The 25,345-nt window shown below is 36.4% G+C and overlaps 1 protein-coding gene across 2 annotated transcripts; it reads left to right on the top strand.

Annotated features, from left to right (window-relative positions):
• Positions 1 to 1,423: 1,423 nt before the first annotated feature.
• LOC144963400 (uncharacterized) lies at positions 1,424 to 24,772 on the top strand. Of its 2 annotated transcripts, none has more exons than XM_078897376.1 (13): positions 1,424 to 1,559; positions 3,593 to 3,691; positions 4,160 to 4,360; positions 6,495 to 6,534; positions 8,487 to 8,648; positions 10,793 to 10,958; positions 12,016 to 12,085; positions 13,176 to 13,287; positions 14,316 to 14,370; positions 17,171 to 17,331; positions 20,507 to 20,631; positions 23,277 to 23,459; positions 24,300 to 24,772. In XM_078897376.1, the coding sequence occupies exons 1-13, from the start codon at positions 1,547 to 1,549 to the stop codon at positions 24,506 to 24,508; spliced, it is 1,596 nt and encodes a 531-aa protein (XP_078753502.1). In that variant the 5' UTR covers positions 1,424 to 1,546; the 3' UTR covers positions 24,509 to 24,772. The 2 variants fall into 2 exon arrangements, with proteins under 2 accessions (XP_078753502.1, XP_078753501.1); XM_078897375.1 differs by having other exon boundaries at positions 1,449 to 1,559; positions 4,160 to 4,356; positions 6,491 to 6,534; positions 24,300 to 24,633.
• Positions 24,773 to 25,345: the final 573 nt, after the last annotated feature.

Here is a 25,345-nt window from a genome sequence, read left to right as displayed (position 1 = left end):
TTTAAAACCCTTTTGGATAAGAAAAAAAAGTAATTCTATTTGTGACCCATAGATCTAGCCTCATTGCAGGTGATGTATTCCAGATGATATCACGACCAACTCCCACGTAGGGGAGAAATTCCATATGCAGGCGCCACTTCCAAGTTGCTCACCTTGAATTTTATTTTATTTACCCAAAGAAAGAAACAAATTGAACTCTATAAAACCTGTATGAGTAAGAGTTCATCGTAGAGGGCCGGTGGCGACGAGTTTTCATTATTTTCATTAACAATTCCCAGTCGATCGAAAGTTGTTCGGCTATCTTGGTTATCAGTAGTGTCTGAGAGACCTGGGCGTTGCAATCCCAACAAAGCAAAAAAAAACAAAAACAAAAAAAACAAAAAAAAAAAAAAACACTAATTGTAGACGCAAGATACGTTTTTAAAAATCAATCCGAGTAGTTCTTTGGATAATTACACCCCCCCCCCCCCCCCACCCCCTGAAATAACACATTTAAAAAAATAAACTGCGAGCAACTCGGTATGTCATTAAAATGGCTCTTGCATTTATATGGAATTTCTAGGGTTATCTCTACGCAACATAAGTAACTGGCTTTCCCCATTATCTGGTTGTTACAAATATATCTAATCAATCGTTTAAAGCCCAAGTAACATTGTTTGTGCTCTCGGACATCGCTGAGGTATTCCGGATTTCATCGAATTCCACTTAATTGGAACTTCCTTCCCATTTATTGCCATGTATTTGTATGCAAGTAGATCAAAGTAATTTGAAAAAAAAAACGTACACCCCATGCCCATTCTCTAGTCCTATCGGACCGCGGAGATAGAATCTTGAAATGCGGCTAGCCGGCTCCGACCGTATGAACATGAACTCGCAAATAACGGCGTTGCTCCGACAGTCCCAACTAGTAGGTAAACAATGGGTTAACCCCTCAATTTGGGCGGACTAGAGTTAAAAGTGCCCTAGTCAGAACATTCAAATTATCTGGCTAACCACTTACTCTCACAGCATCTCCGTTCCAGGGTTGCCAGTTTGGCATTTTAAATGCCAGATTCCAAAAATCTGGCATTTTTGAAAACCGTTTGGCATTAGAAAAATCATTTGGCATTTGGCATTTCATTTGGCATTTTCTTTTCTAGTATATTATACTTCAAATGACACCTTTTCTTAATAAAAAAATTACCCCAACAGGAAATTTAGTATAATTCAAAAAAAAAAGAAAAAAAAAAAGAAAAGAAAACACGCAAGCCACCAGGATATGATAGTAAATTGTCTATCAAAAGTGAGTAGTTTTCTTAGTGGGGGTGGGAGTCAACAGACTTTGGCATTTTTTTGAGTGTTTTGGCATTTTTTGAGTCTTCCCCTGGCATTTTGTTGAAAAATAATCTGGCAACCCTGCTCCGTTCTTTGTCCAGTGTCCAGTGTCCAGTTTGTTTTTGTCCACTCTACTTAGCGTCTCTTTCGTCCACGCCAGCCCTCGCTCGCATATTGGAAGTTGAAAAACAAAACAAAAAAAAACACCTGTTATCATCTTCGTTTTCCAGAAATGGCTGCAAACGGTAAAATAAATTAATGAAAACCTATAAAACTCGTCAAATATAGAAGTGCGGACTGTTTTTTTTACTTTCCCGTACATTTTCAGTCTAGTGGAAAGATGCGTTAGTTTTGTCCGGCCCAGCGCAGACCAATGTCTCGGGTCTACTTTTAATTAATAAAACACCATTTATATATACTTTTATTATAATTCTAGCATTTTATGCTTTTTATGCTTCTCTCTTCCGTCAATTTGTCATAATTACCACAATAGCGAAAGGTGCGCCTGTAGATGCTAATAATCTAATTAAATTGGCGCGCCACTTAGAGAACTAAATTTCGACGAGTCTGATATTTTTTCAAAAGTTCAAATGAATTGGTGATAAATTACGGGCCTTTAAAAACCATTTTTAATATAATACCTTACTTTTTGATTGGTTCCAAAGTTAGACACTATGACTTTGATAAAATTTTCAAACTATTCAAACAAAAAAAATCTGAAATTTGACCCAGTCAGTCAGGTGGATGTGGGACTTTAAAAAAAACATAAGATTTGATACCTTATTTGTTTCTCGACGACTAACGGTTCCAGAGTTATTTTATATCTTTCTGTTGAAAATGTTGGTTAAATTTACAGAGAATCTAACTGCTGATCGTCGGGTAAAAGTTTGGGTTTTGCCGTCAACATGACTATGACCCACTTGTTTTAAATTTAAGTACTCTAATTTTGTTTATCTAGTCTAGTCTATAAATAAAAAAATAAATGGCAAGTGTTGGGTTTTAAAGTTTAAAAGTCAGCAAATTTTTATATGGGTACGAGTAAGGTAATTATGGGGAAAAAATCAGGGTTAAATGAAAATGGAAAAAAAAAATTTGTCCTTAAAAGTGGGGTTGATGGCAAGTAGGCGTAGGTAAAATAAAATGAGCTAGTGTATCAATTTTTACAAAATTTGGCAAAGATTCTATGAGCATGGTGTCCGCAAGGCATATTGTACGATTTGGGACTCGCCACCTGATACCTGCCGAGTCTGATCTCTGTAGTTCAGTCCCTGAGAAGTGGGTGCAGTCATTAGCGATGTAAAGAACAGCAAAGCCAAAGCAGCAGGGATAGATGGAATATTTCCCAATATGATGATGCATCTGGGTCCAAGGGTATGGGCCTGGCTGGCAGAGACAATGTCTGACGTCCTTGCAAAAGTAGCTTCCACAAGTATGGAAGCACATTAGATAGTTGCCATCCTGAGGCCAGGAAAACCGACGGAGGCAGACAGAAACAGACCCATATCACCTTAGGAAATGCCTGGAAAAACTTTTGGAGCGTGTGCTACTGAACTGGTGGGGGGCTGATCCTAGATGCTGCCTGCTACCCGAGCATGCGGGCTTCAGGGAAGGGAGGTGCACCACAGAGCAGCTCATTGCCCTTGCAAAGCATATTGAAGCAGGGTTTGAAATGAAACGACAAACTGGTGCTGTATTTATAGATCTATCAACGGCTTACGATATTGTTTAGTGCAGAGAGTTAATGCTCAAACTTGCAAGAATCATAGGGTGCAAAAAGACCTTGAAGGCGTTCTCTTCTACCTTAGGGGAAAGACAATTCCACATGGCCCAGGAAGCAAGAGTGGGGTCCCTCAGGGATCTGTTCTGCTGGTGCCATTGTTTGTCTACATTAGCGATATGCCGAAAACTTTGTCCCTGAGGCTGGGATACGCGAAAGATTGGGCACTCGTTATTTGAAGTATGTGGACATCACCAGACTCAAAGCCTACTTTGGTACCTGAAGATGGAACACTTCCAAAACCGTTATCGTTATCTCGATCAGTTTAAAACCAATAGATAGATATTCTCAATGCCACCCCGTCACACCTAATGGTGTCAATTTTCATTACATGAAACTGCAACTATTTGATATGGATTAGATTCATTGGATTTAAACAGAAGGCAAGGTATATTTTGGATCAAAACCATACAGTTACTAGTTAGGTACAAATGAAAACAGTTACGGCGCTAACAATTTCAATAAAGTATGTACAAATTCCTTTGTTCATTTCATTTCCAGATTGGACACATTGTTGGCTGTTGCTATCCGAGATGTCGGAATGTTGTAAGGATGGCTTTGAACTGTTCCAGTCTTTCTTAAAATTTGGAACAGTTATAGGTAATTTTCTTTACATATTTTTAAGGACGATTCAATTTTAAAAAGAAGAGGCAGTATTTTGTGATACACTGTCTAGCAGTAGCAGTGCTCCACTTTTTTTTTCTTCTGAGATCAGTTTAAATCCATTTTGTAAAAAAAACTTTATTTTTCCTCCTTGTTTTTTGTACGTCAATGATGTAGAAATTTACACAAATTAAAAGAATTTTCATTTGAGTCTTATTGCGACTCCCTGAGTAGTTGTAGGAGTAGAACAAAGTGACTGGATGGCTCGGTATGACACCATAAGCTTGCTTGGCAACTTGTGCTTGGTTAAGTTGCAGGTGCCATACTGGTTAGGTCTAGGGTCCACTTAGTCTTAGTAGTAATGAAATTTATTTTTGTTCTTTTCTATTTTTCTTATTGCATGAAAATGTCTTTTCATTTTCTTCTGTTTCATATATATTTCGCTGCATTGTTTTTTTTCCACAGGTATTGTTGCACTACTGTATGCTGTAGTTGCCATCTGTTGCCGGTTGAGGTTGAGAACACCAAACCCTTGTCCTGCCCGAAATCTAACATCTGAAGGAAGATGTGGATGGATGTATGATCCAGAACCACCAACTAAAAACTTCGTCATTGATGATTCTAGATTTAGCTTTTTGAAAGAAATCAAGAAATGTCAAATGGTAAGTAGCAGATTTGGATATTGTATTTTTTAAAACCCAAGATTTCATTCATGAAAGGATGATTAAAATGCTGAAAATTGAATTTATAGTAAAAATTGTTGCGGATTTCACATGCTTTGGCTTATAATAATATAGTACATGAAATCGAATTGTGACCTTTGACTGAAGGTATTGGGCCACTTAGTTTTGCCATGGCCCTGTACCCTTTACTGAAACTGGATTTGTATGAGATTTTTATTTTTTAAATTATAAATCTTCTCTACTGTATGATTCTTATGTTTTATTTTGTTTTAACACTGAGCTTATTTCCTTTGTCAGAGCAGCCGCAGTGTTTGGAGACTTTATATTTTGCTTTGGCATCTACTTCTGATCTCTGAACTGTTTTTTGAAATTGTATTCTTGGTTTTTTTTGTTTTTTTTTGACACTTGACCAACAGCAACACGTAACAAAGAATGAGACAGGATGCCTGTTAGATATTATTTACAATTTTTCCGACAGATACAACGCTGTTAACAGCCATTTTACGGTGAGAATATGCGAGTAAAGAGCCTTTTCCAAGGACTTGCCTATGCGCAGAGTGTCACGTTACTGTAGTACAAGCTTAAGTCTCAATGGGAGTGTTATACAGGCCGGTACAGAATAAAACAAATATAACACAGGAGACCAAACACTGTTGTAAAATATCAAAAGCTGGTCAGTCGATTATGAATTAAAAAATGACATATCAAAAGTTTGATAGTAAAAAGGTGCCTGTTAAGCTTTACGCAACCATGAGTTATTTTTCAAACATGTTGCTATGCTATCTTGTGATGACAATGCCTCTTAACTGTCATATGAATACTACTCACCATGGTTATATAAACCCATGGCAGACCGCCAAACGTCACTTGCTATCCTTCACACAGTGCAGGGTTGATTGTGTGAAGTACGTTTGGGGCCCGAAGATAGCAAGGCATAGTACAGGTTACCGTACTGTGCAAGTCTGTGAATGGGTGACCAAATCATAGTATAGTACAGAGAAGGCAAATCTGTTACTATGTCCCAATAAAAGTAGAACACAGAAGGCTGAAACTGTCTTACACAGGCCGGTACAGAATAAAACGAATATAACGCAGGAGACCAATCACTGTTGTAAAATGTCAAAAGCTGGTGGGTCGGTGACGAAATTAAAAGGTGACATATGTCGTAATATCTCGTCTCAATAGAGTGATAGTAAAAAGGTGTTCGTTAAAAATTGAGTCGGTCAAGCCGCTATCCAGATCCAAAAGGATAGTGCAAAGTCCTGTACGTAAAACAAATTTGAGAAGCACGGTTGTTCTCCACATTTGTTGGGCCGTGATCAGTATAGTGTCCACACTACACATCTTCATCAGAGCAACGCTGTGTCAAGATTACAGAGGAGCAAACCCGAGACAAGACGAGATTGGTTTGTGTGTATTGTACCGTCTTTATGCATTACTGAATAGGTACATTTTTTTGTCAACGCTTTCATTTTTATTTTACATTTTCTTTCTTTTAAGTAAAATTATAATTTAATTTAACCAGAAGACTTGTTTAATAATTTAAAGCTTTAATTTTGTGGGGACCTTTAGTAAAATCATTAGTCCGATTGAGTTGAAAATATCTTATATAATTTTGTCGTAAAATCAGTGACACAGAGCAAGACTCGGATCCAGGACCTTCCAATCCAGAAGCTAGTATCATACCACTGACTACATAGCCACACATATTGTTTGCGTCCTTTGATCCTTTTTACTAGGTTCGTAAATACACATACCTGCCGAATCTTACGAATTTATCGTTATTTTACGAATTTTAGACAAATGTCATGGCCAAATACGAATTTTTATGGGAAATTACGAATTTTTTATTCTTAGTAATATTTAAATAATAAGTACTACTACTACTACTACTACTACTACTACTACTACTACTAATAATAATAATAATAGTAATAATATTGTGGTTGTTCATACACAATTTCAGAAATTACGAATTTCCTTGTCAAGTTACTTAAAATTGACATAAAAATTACTAAATTTGAAGGTTTCAATTTGGCAGGTCTGAATATGTTTGCAAGCGTTGTACAACCCAAAAAACAACTAAATGGAATTTAACTTAAATTTTTTGCAGGCAGCCAAACAAGCTCAAGATAGTCTCTATTTTGCACATCAGCGGTAAGGACCTTTTTTAATTAAGTTTCAATTAACTTTTCAAACATATATTCAATGATCGCCACAGATTCTCAAATGTCAGCTGTTTGGGGAATCTGTATAACGCTATATTAGGGTTTTCAACCAGTATGATTTCTCATATTTTGATACGCTTTGAGGTCCAAAGTGTGATGTGGGAATGTTGACTAAATTATGATAAATGCAAAAAAGTCAGGTTTGTAACAAAAAAGGGGAAAGTGATAAAATTGGAATAGTGGGAAGTCGTCATTTCCACCTCGTGGCCAACGGATTAAACATAGTGTTACCCCTTCAATCTTTGAAATTCTGCATAGACAGGTAAATGAAATATTTATTTTAAAAAATATAAAATTGCACTCTACATTTTAATCTGCTTTTTAAAATGCTACCAGAATCGTTCAGATACTGTGAAAAATATTACAACAATGATTATGTGAAATTGTATTTAGTCCTGGGTGGGGATCCTGACCTCCCATAGCGGGCCATACTGTGTCTTCTATCCCGTTATATCTGTTTTCCAACATGCTTTCTGTCTGTCTCGGAATGAGATTACTTGGTTTTGTCCTGGCGCTGGGAGGGAAACAGTCGAATGCATAGTTATTGTTTTGGGAGATATTTTTTTCCTTGTAAATCATCTCTCTGTTATGTATTATTATATTTATTTTGAATGTATAATGTTAGCTTTGAGTGTGTTCCTCTTTGTTGGATTCTGTGCTTGTGTCTGGATGAGACTTGTAGGTGATTTCAAACTAAGTACATTGGTGGTATGCTCTTGGAATCTACATCTGATCCCTATTTGTTCTCAGTTCCCCTTTGTCTTACTTTTTCTTGGGTGCTTTAATTGTAACTCTAGAACTTTTTACTATCCCATTTTCTTCCTTTTTACTTGCGCTGATATGACCTAAATGTGTTGCAAGCGCCGTAAAACCCTTAAAAACAAAAACATTGTATTTAGTATTAGTATTATTCAATATCGACCCGCTTCACTTTTCCAATGGCTGTCTATATTCTTTATTCAGACTTTCTACTTAATCAAGCTCTGAGTGGGCAGGGACGAAGTGTTCTATCCCCCTTTACCTGTTTTCCAATATGCTTTCTGTCTTTGTCTTGGAATGAGATTACTTGGTTTTGCCCTAGCCTGATACCCTGGCTGGGAGGGAAGCAGTAAAATGTATAGTTAGTTTTGGGAGATATTTTTTCCTTGTAAATCATCTGTTATGCACTGTGTTATGCTTATTTATATTGTATATGATTTGTAAAACATTTGAGTATATTCCTCTTAGTAGGGACCTGTGCTTTTTGTCTGGATGACTTTACTGTTAGTGATCTCAAACCTAAGTACTTCGATGGTGTGCTCTTGGAATCTGCATCTGTCATGCCTGCCTACTTTTACAGATCGTCTGTAATTATGGAAATTAGGAAGAAATATACAGATTTTGATTTCACAACACTTTGGTCATAGTATGAGAGAGAAGAAAAATTTTCTTTTTAAGTTCCCGCAGTTATCAAAGAAAGAAAAAAAATGTAACCTTAAAGTTATAAAGGCTACTGCTCAGTTCACGCCCATGATAGCTTAGTCGATTGCCAGCTTGTAACGGTGGAGGTTAACATTTATTTTACATATAGAAGGTTGTAGATACGCAGTATTTTTCTTTTTTGTTGTTGTTGTTGATTGTTGGAGTACTATGAAAATTGTACCATTTATTACTGATGCATTTTGTGTTGGCAACTAATTTTGAAATGTTCAAGTAGACGGGTATGGCATCTGTTCCCTATATGAACCAATTCCCATTTGTCTTACCTTTTCTTGGGTGTAGCTAAATTGAATTAATTCTAGAACTTTTTAATATCCCATTTTCTTCCTTTCTGTTGGTGCTGATATGACTTTTGCACGCGCCGTAAAACGCTTAATAACATAAAACATTATCTCTTTCCAGGAAAACGCGATGTGGTTGTGAATACATTCTGCAATATTGTACCAATCATAATTGCTGCAGTGATTGTTGTTCTAATTCTGGATGGTGTAAAGCAAATTATGGCGTTCAATGGGATGATCCTAATACACCTTTCATGGATTCCTCTATGCGTGTAAACCTTAAGTATGTATTGAATTCTTTCCAGATTTGCTTTTTTAAAAAAAAATAATTAAAGGATCCAATTTCAGAACCCAAAATTGTCATTCGCTTACCTGCCAACCCTTCCGCTTTTGGCGGAATCATTCATTATTGTCACTTTTCCTTTTCCACAATTCCGTCATTATCCCTAAAATTCAAATTTTCAAAAATTAATCATGAGGGGTAAGAGTAAGAACAAAAAAATGGAGGTGGGGACTAAAAAGGTAAATTTAAATTTCGAAAAAGGGAACTAGGTAGGAAAATTAATAATAAATGTGATATGTATTTTGTGCCAGCTGTGCCGGAATACTGTCTTTTTATGTTTGGTGGCAAAGTTGGTGGCCATTTCGATACAGGACTATCCATTGTTAAATTTCTATTTTTTTTGTCTCATTCCTATTTTCTGACCTTCTGATTCTAACCTCTGGAATATGAAGGGTTGGCAGGTCTGCTTTATATTTGTTTTTAGTAAATAGAATACCCCGATGACTACTGTGATATTCATAGGAAGTGTCTAGGGAGACCAAGATTTGTGTCCCTCTAGACCTGTAAATTCTCAGTCAATTAACTGAAATCAGTCAATTTGTCAAATTCAAATATTTAAAAAAGGAAAGAAAGAAAGAAAGTAATAAAAAAAGAAAGAATTCACAAATCGTAGTCGAATGACCGTAAAATAATTAGGAGTGTTCCGCAGCGCTACGCATAGCTCATGGGGACCGTTTATATTAACGATGTATATATTGCCAAGACAAAGCGATGCTTTTTATAAAAGGCGTGTCTAAACACTTCCCTGGGTATTTTCACACATCCTTCGTTAAATTATTTTTTCACTTTCCAAACCCGTCGTGATCCCAACTGTAGCCAATTTTAACTGAGCCACCGAGCGATAAATTTCGCTGTTTCATCTAAGCCAAAATTGACCACATTTACCTGGCGAGTCTCAAAACTATGATAAAGTAAATTGCGAATGCCGCAAGTCCGTTATGTAGACATCTTCAAATCGAAAGTTAGGATAGATTGCTACAAGCACATTTCGATTGCCTCACGTTGTAAACAAACTGGTTGACCGTTTCTTCACTGATTTTAGTACCTGATCATAAGGAACAATGGTAAGTAGCCTAATTAATTCCCGTGCAAATCAGGACGTTTTCTGGCATTGTTTTGCTCAAGCCCAAGCGAGCTTGCTGTTTTGTGACGATTTACCGTCATTTCGATTCTTTGAATTTTTCCGCTACGCCTGCCGAAGTTTTGATAATTCACTTCTACTTAATAATTCAGTGTATTGGCCTGAAGTCATATTTATTTAAGTTTTTTTTTTCTCTGTCATTTACTGATTGAAAATCAAGTTTGCTCATTGCTACATAATTCTTATGTTCTCACAATGGCTGAGCTGTTCGTGGATCACAATTCAGACTTGTCGAGCATCGATAAAGATGTGAGTCCCGTGAGGAATAAATTCAATTGGTCATGGCTAGAAGTTAAAGATAATAATGGTGATTATTTTTCTATGTCAAAAAAATTCCAGAGGCAGGAATATGACTTTGATGAAGTCATCTTTACCTATATGGATGACATGCTTATTTGGTTTATTTAGCATTCCTTCTACATCAAATTGTGGCATACTTCCAGACTTCCAGTAAGAAATAACACCCACTATTTTGATATATTGTATTTATCACTCTCCTCTCCAATGATGCCCTTATTTTAAAAAAAATAATTGAATCTTCAGTTTGTCAAAGAGTTTCAGTCAATTTTTATAGAGCTCATTTACAGGTCTAGTCCCTCGCCAAAATCGGCCAATTTGGCGAGGGGCACCTAGATTTTGGTCTCTCTAGTCATATTGGTCGATTTTGGCTAGGGAGACTGTATTTTCGTTTATAGAACTGTTTTTTTTTATGTTGAAGAGGCGAGTTTTTTCTTCTACAGGGTGTCCAGGGAAGTCGGAAAGTTGGAAATTGGTCGGAAATGTTGGAATTGAGATTGAAGGTGAAATTTCCTGTAAAATGAGAAAGAGGAATTTCTTGCTTAAAATGAGATATCAAATGTATGAAGGATAACTGCTGTGCACAAAATTTTATTTTACTACAACTCTTTCCATGTTGCTATATGCGTTCATAATTTAATTTCAGCGGTGAAATGTTGGGGAAAGTCCCTAACCGATTTGGATTCAAGTGTCGAGAAGCAAGAGGAGTGGTTTTGTCTAAAAATGGTTTGACGGAGCTCCCTGAAGATATGTCTATGATTAAATATCTGGATTGGCTCAACATTTCAGACAATTGCCTCTTTAGTATTCCTGTAAGTTGAAAAATTAGGTTGCCAATTTTCTGTATATATAGCAGTGCTGATGGTTTTCCTCGGATCTGCGGAAATCCGCGATTTTGGTTTCAGATGAATTTCCTCCTTTAAAGACTGTCATTTTCCTCAATCAAATTTTCTGATTTGATATGTGGTGGAACAAACTGGTGCAGTTTCCCCCCCCCCCCCCCCCCCCCCCTTATCCAGAAGATAGCTAGAGTGGTTTATCATCTCAATGGCTCTAAATGTGGGGGTTAGTGAAGTAAACATGTGGGCTAAAGGAAACCATTCATAATTTTCCTCCTTTTTCCCTTTTTGTCACCATCAGCACTGATATCGGGAATATAGTATATTAAAAAACTCTCAGTATATTTTCCAAGCACCTGATAAATTGAGTAAAAGTTAGCACATCTTTTTTTACTGGAGTTTAGCTAGCACTTATAAAAGGGTGGCCAATGTGTTTGCATTATAAAAGTTCAGTAAATTTTTGCCCCCTGAGTTGGCTATGTGGTCTAGTGGTATGACACTCGCTTTCAGATCGGAAGGTCCAGGGTTTGAGCCTCGTGCTCGCGCATAGTTAAATCCTTGGAAAAGGCTCTTTACTCACATTCTCACCGTACTCGGGTGTAAAATGAGTACCTGGTTGTTTACAGCGTTGTCTTTGTCCGAAAAATTGTAATATCGCCTTACAGGCGTCATGTCCCGTCCTACATGTTAAATGTTGCTGTTGACCAGGGACCCCTTGTAAAGCGCTTAGAGCACATTTAGTGGATATTGCGCTATATAAAGCTCAATATTTTTAACCCTGATAATATTGAAAGCATTCTAATTTTGGCAAAAGTGAAAATGGAGTAAATAATTGTACAACATTGATAATTAGAATTAATTTTCCATTTCTAAGATCAGGTGATTTTTATATTTTAAAATAATTTTAAAGATATGGTTATCAGCCGAATGGCAATATCACATTGATTGGTTGACCAGTTATTTTAAAGTTTTATAAAATGGATGCAGATATTTTAAAACATTCCTGTTTTCTTTTTTCTCCCCTGATCAGCGTGTCTTTGGAAACTTTAATTTTCTCAGTTGTCTTATCCTGAGTTCAAATGCATTAAATGAATTTCCACGCAAGTTCATTTTTAAATTAGTTTTTCCCGATTTATTTATTAAATTTACTTTAATTTGCTCTTTACTACTAAGCTTGTAGAAGACCATGGTCCAAATGTGCTGTTTTTAATCACAATTTTGTCACTGCCACCCCCTGTTGACCCAGCAGTGATTAGGTAGCTGGGTCTGTTAGATCTGGTGGAAAGTACTTTACGATAGATGATTCAATGGTAATTTATCATGATTATCGATTTGCTTAAATCAGCATGTAATGTAGCAAATATAAATTGAGAATCCAATGCATTTTATAACGCGTTAAAGAGGTTGCATGTTTTTGTAGACCGGACTTGTTCAAGACTGGCAGTGAGGCAAATTATAGATAGTCTGAAGTTTTCATTCAGGTCTTTGTTGTTGCTTTTTGCCATCCACGTTTATGAGTAATTCTCAGTAAACTGTATTAACCAGACTATAAACGTTCAAGGTTACAGTTTTGTAAAACTGTTGTTGTGCAACTGTGTGTTGTTGGCAAGTCTGGTGCCTTATCATGCGGCTTAATCTTAGGCACTGAGGCATACCTGCCTACTCTTACGGATTGTCCGTAAAATTGTTGCGGAAATCAGGTAACAATTTCGGACATACGGAAATGGAAGAATTATTACGCATTTTGATTTCACAGCAATTTGGTCGGAGTATTAGAGAGGACGAAAAAAAAAACAAATTTTTTCTTTTAAGTTCCCCCAGTTATCAAAGAAAGAAAGAAAAAAATGTTCCCTTAAAGTTATAAAGGCTAGTGCTCAGTTCACGCTCATGATAGCTTCGTCGATTGCCAGCTCGTAATGGTGGAGGTCAACATTTATTTTACGTATAGATTGTAGATACGCAGTATTTTTTGTTGTTGTTAATTGGAGTATTACTAAAATTGTACCGTTTATTACTGATGAATTTTGCGTTGGCTACTGATTTTGAAATGTTCCGAGTAGACAGGTATGCTGAGGTGCTGTTAGCTCAACCAAGTTAGATATTGTAAATTGATATAATTTATGAAATGTGATATAGTATTCCTTCATTGAACCTTCATTTTTTAATTTTATTTTTTTTACATTCCTCCAGGAACTATTCTTGAACTCGTCTCTTTGGTAGGTCTTTACATGAATGACAATAATATACGTGAAATCCCCGAAGAGATTGTAGTTCTACAAAGACTTCAGTTCCTCTTTTTAGCGTAAGTTTCTTTTTCCTGACTGATTACATTGCATTGTATTGGGGGAGGGGGGGGGGTGTTCTTATTGATAAGATTTATGGAAGGTTTTTAAGGGGCGGTTTGGGTCTAATTATTAGGAAAATCCTTCAAAAATTTGATTTTGAGATTTTGGTGGAAAATATTTTATCTTAGAAATAATATAATTGAAGTCCAAATTCTTAAAGTAGACTATAAAGGCACGAAATACACAGTCGAAAATGGTACAGGTAGTAAAAATGTGTGAAAAACGGAAGCCATTTTGCTATTTTCTCAATATGTCATTTTTCTAAGGGTATGGGAAACTGTGTCAAACTGTTCTCAGAATCTATTCAATGAATATTGTCTGAAATTTTCCACAGTTATGACAGAGATAATGTATTGTGTCACATAGAGATATTTTGATAAGATTTGTGAATTTTAAATTATAATCCTAAATCGAATTTTTTACATCAATTTTGTCATAACATTTTGATTCTCAACTTTTAATGATCTAATAAAATTCCATAAGCTAAAGCTGTAAAATCTCTATGGTGACACACTATGGTACAATGTTGACAAGAGGAAGAATATGGAGGTCATTCCTTCATTAGTTTTTCTGGACGTTTGCCACAAGATTTGTTATTATATTTTTGATGTCAGACCCCAAATTAGATCGCAAAATGGTATCAACACAGATATTAAATTTTCACCATAAATGTTTTTTTTAACCTATATTGATGATACAGAATGATTAAAACCGCCCAATATAGGTAATTAAATTTTTTTTAGAAAAGACCCAAACCGCCCCTTAAGAGATTTTAGAATATATACTATCTTTATTATCCATATTGCACTATCTGAGGTACCTCGATAATTTTTTTCCTATTTAATTTCACTATATTAATTGACAAAATATATCAAATTCTTTTAAAAATCACGAAGATTGAACTATTAAGTCACTCCTTCAAAAGTTATTTAATATTTTGTAATTTATTGATTTCACAATGGTGAAAATATTTTTTTATTTCTAGAGAGAATAGGATTACACGCCTTCCAAGCTCCCTGTTTCGCATTCCAGTTCTTGAAGTAAGTTTGTATTTGCCAGATGTATTAATTATGGATTTGATATTTAATTTTCGAAAGCCGACCCTCCTTGGGTTGATGGGGTGGGATTCTAGGTCCACAGCTTTGTGAAACCTGTCACAATCGGAAAATATTTGCATTTTTTTTTTTGTGGACAAAATTTTGGGCCAATTTTAATTCTTCTCGAGGTTTAGATTCTTTACCCACAACTCTTTGGAGAAAAGTTGGTCATAAATAATTGTAATTTTGCTCATCAATAGGTATATGATCAAATGAGAGAATACCGTAGTGGGTGGAGAGGTCCATCTTGCGGAGTCTTCTATCCCCAAAAGTTTTTTTTTTTTTTCCTTTCAATGTTTTGGACTGATTGCCTGCTGGTCCTGGCAGGGATCCTTGGCAGTCAAATGTATGGTTCCCATTTTAGACCTTCCCCCCTTGTTTTATATGTTACAGTGAATGACATAGTCAGATGGTGAAAAGGTTTGAACTGAGATATTGCCAAGTGTAGTTAGGTCAATTTTTTAAAATCAAAGAGTTCTTGTCATAAATAATTAAATCAACCCTTTTTGTACATTTTCGGGAAATATCACAGCTTAATTTCACTTCTAAATATTTTTTACATAGCTAGTCAAGATGAAAAAGGATGAGATTTGAGAAAAGTTGCTGGATACCTTTCCCATTCATCTGACCATAATTCATGAAAAATCACCTGATTTACTTCAAATAAAGATTAAAATGTTCTGAGCATATTCTTTCAGAGAAAGCAATCCTTAATTTTCACCTTCTGACTGATTCCCATAGTGGGCAGGAAGGTACATGCTGTGTCTTCTTCTATCCCCCCATACTCGTTTTCCAATTGTTTTCTGTCATTGTCTTGGAATGAGATTACTTGGTTTTGTCCTGATCCTTTCCGGAGTTCCTTGGCTGGGAGGAAAACAGTCGAATGTATAGTACGAATAGTTATAGTTTTGGGAGATATTTTTTTCCTTGTAAATCATCTCTCTGTTATGCATTGTATTATGTTTAGTTTACATATTATATTATATGATTGGTAAACATTTGAGTGTATTCCTCTTAGTTGGGACCTGTGCTTGTGTCTGGATGAGACTATCGGGTGATCTCAAACTACGGACTTTGGCGGTGTGCTCTTGGAATCTACACCAATTCCCTATTCGAACCAATTCCCCTTTGTCTTATCTTTTCTTTTGTGCTTTAATTTTAATTCTAGAACTTTTTACCATCTCATTTTCTTCCTTTTTACTGGCGCTGATATGTCCTTGATGTGTTGCAAGCGCCGTAAAACCCTAAAACACAAACAAAACAAGCCTTCCTTCCGACTGATTGTCGTGCACTGACACATATCGCACTTTTTGGGTGTCATTCATAGCGGGATCATTTTCTTGTTTCCTTTTTAAACCCATCATCTTTGTCATCTTCCTTGATGCTTACAAAACTTACAATTTTTACCCAGTCGTATTATTAAAGTACTAGATACTGTTCTCATTCCCCATTAAATATTGATTTGAAGTGTTTGTGGAATGCGGCAAATTTCATTAAACAGCCACAAACGATTTCTTTATGACTTCATGGTCACCATTTTCCTTCTGCAATATTGGATTTGGAATTGAACCACTTGCTTTACGTATCTGATCTTGGTCTTTTGACCTCCCATTATGGGCAGAGGGTCACTAGCTGCGTCTTCTTTCCTCCTATAATTAAAAAAATTGTTTTTAAGTTGCCACAATTTTAAGAATTGAGTTCCATCCCCATGATAGCTAATCCACTGCTAACTCGTAACAAGCAAAGTTGTTTTTTTCTTTTTTTTCAATGTTTGAAAGTTTGTACGTAGCTTTTCAATTTATTATTACTGAATTTTTACTGTTTGTTGTTGATTTTGAAATTTTCGTGTAGGCAGGTATGAAAATGCCAGGCCTGCTAACCGGTGTGATTTCTCTTATTTTAATATGCTGTGAGGACCATAATATTGAGATTAAAATATGATAAATGCAAAAAGTCAAAACTAAAAGGGGGGGGGGGGGTGATAAAAGCTGGTCATTAAAATTGTCTACACCTACATGGGAACCTAGCAGTCAGATGATTGTCATTGAACTTGCAGGATTTTCCTACCCTCTGCTAGCTAAACTCTCGAGTTCACCCTAGTTGAAAACTGAACAAATTAGTTCAATTTTCCATGCATGCGAACTCCAGAGTTAAATCTCTATATAATTCAACGAATGTTAAAATTTTAAATTTTGGATGGTTGCACTATTTTGAAAATATGATTACGAATGGAAAAATATGAGAAAATTAGCAAGTATTGGGGAAAAATCTCTTTTCATATGATGGTGGGTTGGCAAGCCTTAAATGTTGCTGTAAAACCCTAACAAAACAATTTCTTTGTGGCTTCATTGTCAAGCAGTGACCAATCAATCCTTGTCAAACCTAAGCCATTGCGTAAAATAGGTGAACAGTCTTTTCAATTTTCGGCCCCCCATTTTTGGAACTCTCTCCCGTCACACGCGAGATGCTCGGATTCGTTGACAATGTTCAAATCTCGCTTAAAGTTTTCTTTTTACGTCATAATGTTGCAATATTATTTTCATATTTTGTTGTTGTTAAATTGAATTCGTATCACGTTTCCTTCACACTTGTCTCACTGTAATATGTTTTGTTTTATATCACTGTAAAGCGCTTAGAGCCTGTGACAACGGGGTAAAACGCTACGTAAATGGCATTTATTATTATTATTTTTATTATTATTATTATTGGATAGTAACCTGTCACCACTATTTTCCTTCTGCAGTATTTGTGTTTATACGACAATCCCCTGAAGTACATTCCTGCTTCAATTTGCCATGCCAAAAACTTGGCCACACTTTTTGTTACAAAATGTTCTCTGACATACATCCCACCATCCATCTCTCAGTGCTATCAACTCCATACTTTGAGGATTGCACAGAATTTGTGAGTATATTTTGTTACCAATTGTTTGAGAGGTTGACAATTGTTCCTGGGTGGGGTTCCTGGCCTCCCATAGTAGGTACTTACTGCGTCTTCTATCCGCCTATATGTTTTCCAACTTGATTTATGTCTGTCTTGGAATGAGGTTACTTGGTTTTGTCCTGGACTTGGCCGGATACCCTGGCTGAGAGGGAAACAGTCAAATGTATAGTTATTGTTTTGGGAGATATTTTTTCCTTGTAAATCATCTCCGTTATGTATTATTATATTTGTATTGAATTTATAATGTAAACATTTGAGTGTATTCCTCTTAGTGGGGACCTGTGCTTGTGTCTGGATGAGACTTTTAGGGTGATATCAAACCAAGTACACTGATATTGTGGTCTTGGAATCTACATCTGTTCCCTTTGTGAACTAATTCCCCTCTTTGTCTTACCCTTTCTTGGGTGCTTTAATTGTAATTCTAGAACTTTTTACTATCCCAAATTCTCCCTTTTTACTACTACAACCACCACCACATCATCACTACCACTACTACTACAAGCACCACCTCATCATCGCTACTACTACTACTACTACAACCAATACCACCACCACATCACGACCACTACTACAACCACCACCGCATCACTACCACTAAATACCACTACCACTATCACATCATCATCACTACCACTATCACATCATCACTACCACTATACTACAACCAACACCATATCACCCTTACTACCACCAGTACTACAATCACAACCATTAGGGTTTTGAGCTTTACTTCATTTGAAATAAATCCCCTTTTCTTATCCAATTTTCTTTTACTGGCGCTGATATGAAAATTATTCCAGATGATTCTGATTAGTCCTTGTTTAAGATTGAACTGGAGTTATGAGGAAAGATATCACCATCCTTGTCATTAGCAAGTTTCCAAGCTACAACAATCGAACGACGGGGAAGAAGACAGTCTTAGGAAAGATCTTTTTCTTCGTCGTTCCTCGATTGCTGTAGGTCGTAATCAACTTACTGTCCCATAAAATAATTAAGATTACCAAAATGGAGGTAACTACAGGGTGTCCAGCGAGGTAGGATAAGTCGGATAAAGTCGGATTTTTTACCTTAAGGTCGGATTGGTAGGAAAAAGTCGGATAATTGCACCCGAGGTCGGATTTTTTGCCGTGTCAAGCATTTTCCTCAAAACCACAAAATCACCATTATGTCTTATGTCATATTTTGACACCTGTGCTCAGTCTCTTGAAATTTGGTGACGGTCCCGTTTTTATGACGTCGGGCCAGACAGAATGGCACCAGGTGTCACAATTGATACAGAAGACCAGTGGTGTTCTTTGATTAGCTGGTTGATGGTTGAAGGGGAAGGGAGGGACAAATGGATCTGGATTTTTTTCTCCGTTGTAGGTACCTATTGCATTTTTAATACCCCTCCCCCCCCCCCCCCCCTCTCTCTCTCTCTCTCTTTCTTATAATCATCTGGTTATACAGAGATAATAATATATTATTAAAATAAAGCAATGGTGATTGGCTTAATTTACTCTTCTTTCTTTTTACCTTTGGGCTATGGCTTTAAATTTGAGAGATTATTGGGTTGTATTTAAGCTGAATAACCACTATGTTTCGGTAACAAAGATATTGTAGCCTGCTTTATGAAGTAAAAATAAAAACAAAACACTTTCTGGCCTTTTATTTGAATAACATTGTAGGCCTTTTACATATGGAAAGGACAATTCATTAAATGTTTACAAAAAGTAAATTTATGTCTAATAATAAGAATGGATTTATACTACTTATAGGAATATATTAAATAATACTAATACAGAACTATGTTCCTGTTATTTTTATACTTTGCTTGTGTTTGATCTATGGACGGAGACATTTTCCTCCTTTTTGACAAATTGCTATTATCGTCACTGAATAAAAAACACTCACCAAAACCACTACATCATCTCTACCACCACTACTATTACAACCACCACCACCACATCATCATCCCTACCACCACCACTACTACTACAAATAACACCACATCATCCCTACCACCACTACTACTACAACTACCACCACATCATCATTCCTACTACAACTACTACAACCACCACCACACAATAATCTCTAAGACTACCACTACTACAACCACCACCACATCATCAACCCTACTACAACCACCACCACAGCATCATCCCTACCACCACTACTACTACAACCACCATCACATCATCATCTCTCAGACCACACTACTACTACAACCACCACCACATCATCATCCCTACCCCCACTACCACATCATCCCTACCACCACTCCTACTACAACCACCACCACACCATCATCACTAGCACCACTACTACTACAAATAACACCACATCATCCCTACCACCACTACTACTACAACCACCACCACATCATAAACCCTACTACCACTACTACAACCACCACCACATCATCATCCCTACCACCACCACTACTACTACAACAACCACCACATCATTCCTACCACAGCTACTACAACCATCACCACACAATCATCCATACGACCACTACTACTACTACAATCACTACTACCACATCATCCCTATCATCACTACTACTACAACCATCACATCATCATCCCTGCTACAACCACCAAATGTTTAAATTACACTTTCAACTTTTCCACCGACTCGTGTCAGAAATTGATGCAAGACAAATTTTGGATCGCATCTCAGTAAATTTGAGTGAAATTCAAATTTATAGGTTATGGTTGCATGGATGGGTCATGATCTTCACGATGAAAAATTTCCTCCTTTTTTGTGACCAGTCATTCTCACCCCTGCTTTTAAATTGCTTGGTAGGATTTTTATGGGGGGAGGTAGGATTTTTAAGTCTGATAATCTGCTGGACACCCTGAACTAGTAACTAGGGAAGCAAATTGTGCTCCCTTCCTCATTCCATTGCTCACACGTTATCGTGTTGCCAGCTGTGCCTTTATTTGTATAGTGACAAAGTTGGTAATTTTTATAGAGAATAATCAATATGGATTGGTGACAGATTCCTATTTATCTCAAAATTCATATTCTCATGACAATTCCACTTTTAGAATGTGAAGGTTTAGCAGGTCCACTTTTAATGAAGTACTTTGAGCGCTTTCAGTGGAAATTGTTTGTTTTAATGTTTTTGTTTTTTTTTGTATTTCAGTTTAACGCATATCCCGAGTGAATTATCACAGATCATTACATTGTCAAGGATTGACATTTCTGGCAACAATATGGAATGTCTGCCATCATCGTTGCTGAAGTTGAAGAATAATCTCATCCTCGGAGGTAAGTGCACAGGGTGGGTGGAGAGCCCCTTAAGGGGATGATGGATGGCTTGTTCCATCCACACCTTTGTTCTATATATACTTTTATCTTGTTTTGTTTTTCAATTGAATCTTCTGGCTTCATAATCATGGTTAAATGGTTATCAGCATATCTCTGGCTGTGGCTCAAGTTAGTGAGTTTGCTTTCATGCACAATGAGTACTTGTCAATAGTACTACTGGTGATAAGGGTCTTTGTATATATATATAATAAATCTAAAAAAATGGCAGTGTCCAACTTTGTGACCCCCCCCTTCCTGTGAAATGGCATTTTACTGCATATCTGAAGCCTAAATGCCTGGGTAATCTTCCCATGGTGGGCAGTAGGTCAGTTGCTGTACGTTTTATCCCCTTATGTTTGAGTTGCTTTCTGTCCTGTTCTCATCGGATTGTTTATTTTTATGATGATACAATATTAGACAACTATGTTTACCTGGGTGGGGTTCCATGACCTCCTGTCGTGGGCAGGGAGGTACATACTGTCTTCTATCCTCTTATTTTTCCACCATGCTTTGTCTTTGTCTCGGAATGAGATTACTTGGTTTCGTCCTGGCACTGGCCGGAATCCTAGCTGGGAGGGAAACAAATGCATAGTTGTTTTGGGAGATATTTTTTTCCTTGTAAATCATCTCTCTGTTATGTATTATTATTTTTATTTTATTTTGTAAGCATTTGAGTGTATTCCTCTTTGTTGGATTTTGTGATTGTCTGGATGAGTCTTGTAGGTGATTTCAAGCTAAGTACATTGGTGGTATGCTCTTGGAATCTACATCTGATCCCTATTTGTTCTCAGTTCCCCTTTGTCTTACTTTTTCTTGGGTGCTTTGATTGTAATTCTAGAACTTTTTACTATCCCATTTTCTTCCTTTTTACTGGCCCTGATATAACCTAAATGTGTTGCAAGCGCCGTAAAACCCTTAAAAACAAACAAAACAAACAACTTTGTTACTCCCTTGGTTTGAATATATTTTAATTTTGGGAAATGGACAACTTTTAAGCAACTCATTAAAGTGACAGTTGTCTTTGTGCATTATTTTTTCTTTAGCCATAAAGGGAGGTGAGATCATATTACTGGGTGGGGTCTTTGATCACTGATGGTGGGCAGGTGGTCAGCTTTGTCTTCTTTCCCCTATGTATTCTTAGTTGCTTTCTGTCTTTGTCTTGGAATGGGATTATACTTTTTTTGTACTAGCTGTGGCCGGAGTCGAGGGAAGCAACTATAGTTATATTTAGTTATAGAACTATATAGTTATATTTCCTTGTAAATCATATCTGTGTATTGCAATTTTTTCTTTTAATGTTTTTAATATATAATATATAATGGTTTGTAAAGATTTGAGTGTGTTCCTCTTAGTGGGGACCTGCGCTTGTCTGGATGAGACTTTTAGGTGATATCTGGGTGGGGCTCCTTACCTCCCATAGTGGGCAGGGAGGTACTTGCCGTGTCTACTACTACTATCCCACTATGTTTTCCAACATCTGTTTTGTCTTGGGATGAGATTCCTTGGTTTTGTCGTGGCCTTGGCCGTATACCCGAGCTTGGAGGGAAACAGTTGAATGTATGGTTATAGTTTTGGGAGATATGTTTTCCTTGTAAATCATCTCTGTTCTATACTGTTTAAAAAATTTTTTTTAACATGTGGTTTTTAAACATTTGAGTATTCCTCAAAGTGGGATCTTGTGCTGGTGTCTGGGTGAGACTTTAAGGTAATCTCAAAGTACCAGGGTAGTATGCTCTTGGAGTTCCCCTCTGTCTTACTTTTTCCTCTAGTCTTTAATTGTACATCTGGAATGAATTTACTATCCAATTCTCTTCCTTTTTACTGGCACTGATATGACCTAAATGTGTTGCAAGCACCGTAAAACTCTTAAACAATTTTCGGTGATCTAAAATAAGTGCACTGATAGTGTGCTCTTGTAATCTACATCTGTTCCTTATTAAAACCCATCCCCATTTGTCTTGTGTTCTTTCAGTTGTTAAGCTATATTTTTTTACTTTCACATTTTCTTCCTTTTTACTGGTGTTGAAATAAATGACCTGAATGTGTAAAACCCTTAATAACAATAACAAATCATTATTCCTGATGCGGGTGGTTGGATGGGAGCATCACCCTTGAATCATATACCTATGTTCGCATGGGTGTACGATCCGATAGTGATGTCGTTTCTTCTTCTCTTTACTAGCCTATCCTGTTTCTTTGGTTTGTGATTGTATTTTTGACAGGGGATATTTTTTTTCTCTGTAAATCTTCTGCCTGTTTGTTCTTGGTTATTTATAATTTAGGTTATGATTTTACATTTATACTATTTTTGTTGGATTGCTTGTTTTTTTGTTTCAGCGGTCTCTCAGATAACCTCAATTGTGTTGGAAGAGACCTAAAGCAACAAACAAACTAAAAATTATTCCTGATAAAGTATTGTGAATTTTTAAACCATTCTATACATCATGGAAGCATTCCTAAACTGTCAAAATTTAAAGCTATGAAGAGAATCTGTTGCAGTTTTCTATGTATGCTAAATTGAATTTGGGGTCCATCTCTGGAAAAAGCTCGAATAGTTGACGACACAGACATCTGACATTTTCTCATCAACCTAATATTTTCCACAGGAAGATGCCAGACCTTTGTGAAGTATCAAGTGGATGGCGACAATATAAAAGATTGTTGGGAGATTGTTAAAGTAGTACCACCACCGACCCCGAGAAAAAGTCCACAGTCTTTAACTGACATGGCCATGTGTGCTGTCAAGGAGTATGGATTGAACACGAGTGGACTGTCACATGACCTGCAAGGTAAACAATTCATTTTAGCAGACCTGCCTGCTCTTACGAAAATTTCTTACCACTATGGTTGGGTCCTATTTGACATTGGATCTTTATTTAATTAAATGCACACTTTTGCCAGAGATGGTGTAGAAATAGAAAGTTTGAAACGCTAATTTAATGTATTTAAACACAAATTGGTTTTTGTGTATTATGTTATCACCCCTGAAAACTACGAGTTTTAAAAATTCTAAGTGGCAGGTCTGTTTTTTAGATGAATAAAGAATTGTTATTCATATTGTTTATGATTGTTGTTGTCGTAATTACTATAATTATTTTTGTCATTATTTGCTTAGTTGAAATAGTGCATTGAGCTGAAATTGTTCCAATAAAGCAAGTTCCAACTAACCCAATGAACAGTTTTATGTGGGTGGTCTTCGAAATTGGAACAATATATCAAGACTGCATATAATATACAATAGCTTTTTTAGAGCTGCCAACTTTAAATTTCAAAAATTCGTAGTTTCCAAGGGAAAAAGTCATTTTAAATAGCTTTAGAAATAATTTGCCCTTAGCATGATCCAAAAATGCTCCAAAAGCCTGAATATAGGTTCTAAGGAACTTAACTTTCCTTCTCAACAAAATTTGCTTTAAAAAAGGCGAATATTCTGTAGCTGGAGTATTTGTAATTTTGTAGTACGCATTATCAATATAACTGCAATGTAAATGTTCTGTTTTGTTGCTTGCATAAAAATTTTGCTTTTTATGTCATGTGGGTGCAATTGTATTTCAAATCTAATTTTTTGTTGCATTTATTCTATTAAATAACACGACACTTTTTTATAACTAAAATTTTTTTCTTGTTTTCAGGACGACTCACACATCTCCACAGTTGTAATAAATGTAATCGAATAGGCATGAGGGCCTATGTCATGCTCAAACGACTTGTGAAACTTAATGGTCAGATCTACCCGTTTTCATATATATATTGTAGGGAACATTTCTGGGAAACGAATGATCTTGCAGTACTGAAGCAAGAACTCAGTCTGTTTTTAACACCGTTTAAGCGATTCGTTTAAATGTCTCGCTTCACTCGATTTGGGTGTGAATGAGGATCTGATCACGGGATTTTTCAGCAAATTTTCTCCATTCGATTCTATTGTAAATGGGTATCTAGTCATAGCCTGAGCATTTATGAGTGACATAGCAAGAAATGACCAGACTCTCATACCTGTCCGATATAGCATTATAGCAACTGTTGGATGACGAAGAGGTTCTTGGGAAGGAGATGTGACAGTTCACTGAGAGGTTCATACCCTTTGACAGACAGATGATCAGATAAAGTATGTTTGTTTTTGTTTTCATTATTGCTGTGATAAATGAAAAGTTACTACCTGTGATGTTTATTGCTATTATGATTTTCTTTCTCCAATCTTCTCCCACATTCCTTTTAAATGTCTTTCAACTGGGTGGGGATCCTGACCTCCCATAGTGGGCAGGGAGGTACATGCTGTGTCTTCTATCCTCCCAACCTGTTTTCCAATTGTTTCCTGTCGTTGTCTTGGAATGAGATTACTTGGTTTTGTCCTGGCCCTGGCCGTAGTTCCTTGGCTGGGAGGGAAACAGTCGAATATACAGTTATAGTTTTGGAAGATATATTTTTTTCCTTGTAATATCATCTCTCTCTGTTATGCATTGTATTATGTTTAGTTTACATATTATATTATATGATTTGTAAACATTCGAGTGTATTCCTCTCAGTTGGGACCTGTGCTTGTGTCTAGATGAGACTTTTAGGTGATCTCAAACTAAGTACTTGGGTTCATTTTATGTGAAGCAAGCTCAATATCAACTTATGCATTATTGTTATATGGCAGGGGAATGTTTGCTTACAGGGAATCGACGGTGTGCTCTTG

The sequence above is a fragment of the Berghia stephanieae genome, chromosome 1 (genome assembly GCF_034508935.2).
Source record: "Berghia stephanieae isolate SIO BIC M18660-M18661 chromosome 1, UCSD_Bste_1.3, whole genome shotgun sequence".
NCBI classification, from domain to species: domain Eukaryota; kingdom Metazoa; phylum Mollusca; class Gastropoda; order Nudibranchia; family Aeolidiidae; genus Berghia; species Berghia stephanieae.
This window is presented reverse-complemented; position numbering and strand designations above follow the sequence as displayed.